Genomic DNA, 7,139 nt, shown 5'->3' on the forward strand with positions numbered 1-7,139 from the left:
GAGAGAAGGCTATCATTGCTACTGCAACAATTGGTATGCCATTTCCAACCAGCAAGAGACCCTCCAAGAGCTAGTGACATGTCTAGAAGAGACAACAATAGATGACAACAATTTGAGGGTTGTTTCAACCAAGCAACATCTTATTCGAGGTGTTTCATCAATGCAAACAGGTTTCATGGTTGTTCAAACAAAGCAATAAATAATTTCTTTCATTTTCTCTAAATGAAAGTCTAAAATTTTCTCTTCTTAACATTCTCTCTTATCCTCCAACCTATTCTCATTCTTAACAAAATTAACCATTGGAGGTGGAGATTTTAACTAATTTCTGCTAGAAACCGTAATTTACAACAAAAATTACAGTTTGACAACCACCTCAACAAGCGTATTTAGAAATCGAAGACCTAGAGACTTCAATTTCAATAACTAAAATTGAGGCAATTTCAAAAGACTTAAACAACCATTCAACTAACAAACATTTGGGATTTAATTTGTCACCCAAGGAGCACAATTGAAAGCCAATACTTGAGCAAACCAAGGGCAAATTGGTTTGAAGGCTTGCTAGTCATTTATAATAGTAAGAGGCAATTGGAGAGCGAAGGAGATTCAAGGAACCTCATTGTATTCTACCCAGATTGCAATCCAAGATAAAGAAATATTGTAAGGGGCACCAACCTCAAGGCCAACAAGCTATCCATTGTGTAAGATTATGTGGTAACATTTGCATTTTCAATTTATGTGAGTTTTATGCTTGTAATTATTAATTAATCAGGTCACCACCATCCTCTCCAAGACAAAAGGCCGATTGCAATAGCAACCCACCTTGGCACACATACTCAGACTCCTATGTATATGCAAAATTAGGACCTCTTTCTTACCAAACTCTCCACAAGACTCTATCTCTAAAGACTCTTTCTAATGGGAAAAAAATGAGCTTGCAAATGCAACGAGTCCACCCTTACACACATATATAAGGTTATTTTCCACATTCCACTAGAGTGTCACAAGGTGTCGATGTAGCAAGTACGATGATAAGTCTTTTTATATACAACATTCCCCTATCTATTTCAAGGCACTATCAAGCTTAACAAATATAGACTAAACTCCTAAGACATGAGATGTGAATAGAAGGCCTTACCCTTCTATGGCATCACTACTAAAGAGGAGCAACCAATGTAGCAATTGTGGAAGCACATTTACGAAATGTCTTGCTTGTGCGCTTGCGGCTCAACGGTCTCCCATCCTCAAATTGATGGAAACAAAATGAACATCTTTTCCATTCCACCCAAGACAGAAATCCCTACCTACCCTTGTTTCAATATTATGTGGGTCAATCTAGCTACCCAAAATTTGGGTAAAAACTTCTTCAATCCTTTCTTAGTCCCAATTGAATCAGCCTGCTTGCATGTTCCCACAAAAACACCCTCCCCCCAAAAAAGAGCAGCTTAGCATCTGAAGTTTTGGCAAAATAATCTTTTAAAGCATTTTTGGGCACAAGACTAGGATCTTATAGCTAAATTGAACTACTGCTTGACCATGATAAATTCATCATTCAGCCAACCTGGTGGTGTTGACCAAAGTCATGATGAATTATGGAAGCCTCGAAACATGGCCACAGTAGATTTGTGGTAAAGATCCTGTAAAGACGGACAAAAGCTACCATCTAACTTGCTTAACTGATTGGTTACTTTGAGGATGTTATCACTTAAATGAATGACTGGTGTGATCTGATGTCGACCAAAGTCATGAATAAATACAGGCTGATCATGAGGGACTTGTCTCCCTTTCTGTATGACTAGGTAACCAGTGTTGCCAGCACGCATACTGCACTCCAATGAGGCAAAAATGCAGCTTAAGCCACAAAATGCTGACATAGACTGGTATTGCTCTCGATACAAGCCATTCACAAGTCACACCTCGAAACATGGCCTCATAGCAATTTGTTGCACACTCTGCCTTCACTGTGGCAGTCTAAACTTGCTTGCACTCTAGGCGAATACCTCTAGCTCAACCTTGAAGCCAAAGGCAGAGGCCATCTTACTCCTCAACTTTTTCTAAGCAATATCAGTCCAAATGCAGCCAAATTCCTGAACTCATGCTTCAGCATCAGATTCACATTGATGCTCCAACTCAATCGTCATTCAAAGGGGGCTTCTACCTTGTGCAGCATATTTCTCGGCTCTTGGGCATCCTTGTCTCTCCTTTGAAGCATCTGCATCAGTGATCCCTTTGCATTGGAGAAGCTGAATCTTTGCTTGCATCAGTGTCAGGGGGAACACAAAGATCCACTCACAACCCCATGCTGCACAATCCACTACAGAAAAAGAATCTGCAATGTGAGCTTTCACCTCTTGTTTCTGGTTCATTGGCTTGCTAATTTCAGCTACTTTACAGCTTGTAGCTTTTCTGTCAATATTACATGAAGCTAGATGGGACATCTAATGAAATAAAATGTTAACTTGAAAGCAGCAACTTGATGCTTGCAACTGAATGAAACAGTGTAAGTGTCAGGCAAGAAAGAAGAGTCCAACCTTGTCAATGGCATCAAACACACTCACCCCCTCAAAAAACCCAGAAAAGCCATGCAGATAAACCTACTGTGAAGTTACCCATGAAAACTAAAATGGACAGCAACAAACCTCAACTCAGAACTCAGCTCTGTGGGTGAAATGCATCCCTTTGATACTTGAGCACCTAGTTTCCAGCAATCACATGAGAATAAAGAGCAGTGTAAATAAACATCTACCTTTCATGTTGGTGAAGATAAAAGTACACTTCCCCACTCAGCTGGTTTACAAACACGAGAAGGTCGAAGCGCAAGCAAAGATGTACAAACAATGCTGAATCCAATAGGTTCCATGTGCTGCTCCAACATGCTTCCACAGCTTCAAACATTATAGGTCTCATCTCAGTCCCTTGTTAGTTGCTTCCATCTCTTGTTCATGATCATAAAGATCACCATCATAGCTGTCATCACCAGAACCTGATGCATCTAAATCATCTAAAACATCATCCACCAGCAAGCCATCATCACCATCTGACTCGAGTTCACTCTGACTATCAAGCCATTCCTGTTGAGAAGCCTCTACATAAGATTTAACTCCTCTTCTTGAATCAGTGTGCGGGTCATTATCCTCCTTTGAGTGCCCCAGATCACTGCCAGTTAGATGATCTTCAGTACCACCCAACTCTGTTTCTGAAGAAACTTCATCATGCCAGTGTGCACCCATAGGTAGAGGACCTCCCATTTTGAACATAGGTCCTGGCTCTTCATCATCAATGTAATCAGCTTCCAACCTTTGTTTGAACATCTTGTTAGAACAGTTTAAGAACCACTCTAAACTGCACTGGATGCCCTTTTGGACTATTGATCCATAGCGAGGCTTTATCCTTGATTCAAGATCATAACTAAAATACTGAGGGAAAGCCACAATTTCTTCGATAGGCCGCTTCATTACCTTCTGCAGAAAGTCAAAGTTTGGCTCTATAGCCTCCTGGATGCTCATGGCTAGTAGCTGTGGAAAGTTGGTGACCATTTTGGCCACATCATCAGCACTGAGACCAGCATCTAAAAAGTAGGTTACTCTTTTCATCGCCAATGACTCCTTGATATAGAGAACCTCTGGCAGCTTCTCCAGTATTCTTGGCACTTCACAAGGATCCACCTTCACCTGCTTCACAAGCCACCGTGTCTTTCTCTGCAGCTTCTCATCCAGATTTTGTCCTAAAATATCAGGAAATTGACTTACAATGTCCGCTAAAGCCTCCTTTCTCACACCAGCCTCAAGAAGGCTGTCTATTGCAGGTTGCATTAAATCCTCCAAGCTCAACCCAAGTAAGTAGGGTCGTACCTCCAGCATACTAGCCACAATGTTCTTTGGTATTCCAAGGTTCATAAGGAATTCTACTTTAGGCTTGATTGTGTTTGCCACTCTCATTCCCAAAATCTCAGGATACTGTGTCAGCATAGGACCAATGGAACGTGTTCTGACCCCAATGCTCACGAGATAAGCTACAGAAGTACTTATTGTACCCTCCAGTCTGAAGCCTAGCACATCAGGGAACCGCACCAGAACATGCGCAATGTCTGCTTTCTTGATGTCCAAACCACACAGGAAATCAATAACTGGCATCAAATCTATAACAACGCTGGACTGAAGGACCATGGGGTACTTTCTAAGAAGGCCAGGCAACTTCTTGGATGTGACACCAAGCTGTTCGAGGTAGTCTAGCACCGGGATTATATTCTTCTTAACGCTGCAGCTGACAACAAGGGGATAGTTGTTGATATCCTCCTTACTCAGCCCTAACTTCTGAAGAAACTCGATGCGCTCCCGCACCACATCCAGGGATGAGGGAAGCTCAACCTCCTCAAGCTCTGTGGTGTCAATGCCTTCATTGCAAAGATACTGCAGCACTTCCTGCTTGGATTCAGAAGGATGGGGAATGATACCAAATGTCATACTCGGCTGCTCAGAGCAGGGGGGCTCTTTTTCTGCAATGGCGGAGGCTAAGACAGCCATGCGAGAAGAAGCCTTGATTCCAATTACTGGAGATCCTCTAGAACTGCTTTTGCCAAGGGTGCTCAGTTGCACCACGGATGAGCTGTTCCAAGCTGCCAAGAAAATGGTTTCTTCCTGCATACTTCCGTGCTTCAAAGGAAGGGAGAAGACGCTAAACCGCGGAGCCCTGTTTCTGCTCTTGCTGACATTGATGATGCCTGGCGAGCAGTCAGGGGACTGCAAGGAGTAGGGTTTGATGCGAGAAGGGCCGAAATAGGACATTGACAATGAATTCGACGATGATAAGCAATACGGCCCTGCAAACCTGCTGCTGCTATGATGCAGTGCTGCCCGCCTCATGCATGGAGCTGGTTCCTGTATAGCAGAAAAGTCTGAAATATCAACAAAAGTACTGAAAGATCAACAAATTTTAAGCAAAAATCACTAGCCTAAGACAGAAAATCTCTCAATAAAAGGACCTATCTTACTTGATTTGCGGGGCACCTTTGTGATAATTCAGCACAAAGACACCCTTGCTGTTCCTCTCGCCCTTGCGCGCTCTCTCTCTCTCTTTCTCTCTCTCTCACACATACATTCTTAGAACCTTAATTTTATGTAATAGATAATATTAGAGTTCCTTGTGCGTAAGGAACGCTATCCCGCTTGGTGCCAGCTGCCACCAAGCGGGATGCAAGGGAAGTGAAGCTTCCCTATCATACAGTAGGTAATGCTATCACAAAAACATCACATGCTTTACTCTCTTTTACTTGCAATCCCTCTATCTTTCATCCCTTTTATATCTCCCCCCTCTGTATCCACACTCACTCACTCAATCACTCTCTCCCTCCCTCTCTCTCTCTCTCTTACACACATGTATAAAATGCTAGATATGCATTTGCATCCAGGAGTACATAGACTCATATATTCATGCAATGACCATGCACCAAACTTGTAAACTTGTATCCATACTTGCTCAGCACAACAATTAGAAGTAGCTCTAGATGATCCTTGGATGCTACAATGAGAAATAACATTACTACGGTGAAATGAACCATAAATGAAAGATATATGAACCACACCACAAAGTTTAAGTCTGTCCAAGCATTACATGCAAACTCTCAGTATTAATAACCTACACATGTGAAGCAAAGCTTGAAACCAAACTTTGTTCTAGAGACTGAACCAATAACTTTGCACCACAAGTTCAAGTATCAACAAACCACAAAGTGTCACTCCTTGATTGTACCTATGCATCTACATCCAAATGTTACAAAAATTTTGAAACTTTCCATGGGGCCTAACTAAAATGAAGCTTTCTTTTCTTTGAAAAATAACTGGGAAATTTTTCACTCTCCAATATAGCTTGGCTAGGCAAAGCAAGCCCTATCGCCACCCTTCTTCTTATTGATGGTATAGGGAACATGATAGTTTTTCCTCTCTTTCTTACACCTAAAATTTTAGAAGCCCACAACGTAAATGTAAGCACATCTAACAACCAACAAAGACTACTTACTATTAAAACAACAATACCTGGCCTAACATTTGCAAACCACTCGGTAGGCATTGTCATAGCTTGATGCAGAGTCACAAATCAATCGAGGTCTTTAGATTCATACATCGCTTACCCTCTTGGTACTCTATCAATGTGAGATCATCGAAACCTCTTATCATGTTCAGCTTCACCCATGTGTACTTGAAAACACTGAGTATATCCATAATGTATTCCTCTCTCCCCTGGTATATGCCTCTCCTTTGTTTGTGACCCCTCTCCTACACAATTTTTACATCTCTCCCTGTCTTTTCACACACACACATACACACACACACACTCTCTCTCTCTCTCTCTCTCTCTCTCTCTCTCTCTCTCTCTCTCTCTCTCTTGTGTACACATGTATAAAAGGATAGATATGCATTTGCATCTAGGTGTATAGAGACTCACATATGTATGCAATGCCTTTTATGCACCAAACTTGTAAACTTTACCCATACATACTTTGCATGATATCTAGAAGTAGCTCTATATGATCCTTGGATGTTACAATTGAAAATAACATTGCACCAAACCATAAACAAAAGACATACAAAATGCATATTTTATATCCTTGAGTGCAAGAAACCATATGCTTGCTTGCTATGTTCTCTCTACCCTGAATCTCTCTCACCATTTTTTGCCTCTTCCTCCCTCTCCCTACCCATCTTCAACCCCCCCTCCATTTGTGACTCTTCTCTCATATATTTGTTACCCATCTCTCTTTCTCACATCTATCATCCTCATTCCCTCCCTCCTCCCTTGTTATCTTTCTTCTCCCTCTACAACCTCTATCTCTTCCTCCCTCCCCCCTTTTCACCTCTTCCTCTCTCCCCTCTTTTATCCCTCTCCTCTACTCTATCTCTCACCCCTTTTACACCTCTCCCCTCTCTATTTACACTCACTCACTCACTCTTTTCCTCCCTCTCTCCCTCTCTCTCTCTCTTGCACGCATGTACAAAGGGCCAAACATACATTTGCATCTAGGAGTACATAGACTCATATATACATACAATGACCATGTACCAATATTGTAGTTGCATCAATACTTGCTCTGCACAACAATTAGAAGTAGCTTTACATGATCCTTGGATGTTACAATCAGAAATAAC

General features: G+C 41.7%; 1 protein-coding gene across 1 annotated transcript; it reads right to left on the reverse strand.

Annotated features, from left to right (window-relative positions):
* Window positions 1-1,036: 1,036 nt before the first annotated feature.
* LOC148029526 (transcription termination factor MTERF4, chloroplastic-like) lies at window positions 1,037-5,100 on the reverse strand. The gene is made up of 2 exons (XM_087688383.1): window positions 4,988-5,100; window positions 1,037-4,874 (listed from the first exon to the last, which is right to left on the reverse strand). The coding sequence occupies exon 2, from the start codon at window positions 4,857-4,859 to the stop codon at window positions 2,901-2,903; it is 1,959 nt and encodes a 652-aa protein (XP_087544509.1). The 5' UTR covers window positions 4,860-4,874; window positions 4,988-5,100; the 3' UTR covers window positions 1,037-2,900.
* Between the last annotated feature and the right edge of the window lie 2,039 nt (window positions 5,101-7,139).

This window comes from Lygodium microphyllum, chromosome 11 (genome assembly GCF_053477565.2).
Source record: "Lygodium microphyllum isolate KBCC chromosome 11, Lygodium_microphyllum_v1.1.10, whole genome shotgun sequence".
Taxonomy (NCBI): Eukaryota; Viridiplantae; Streptophyta; class Polypodiopsida; order Schizaeales; family Lygodiaceae; genus Lygodium; species Lygodium microphyllum.

Coding starts and splice junctions, on each gene's coding strand:
- LOC148029526 (XM_087688383.1), bottom strand. CDS start 4,859: ATGAGGCGGGCAGCACTGCATCATAGCAGCAGCAGGTTTGCAGGGCCG.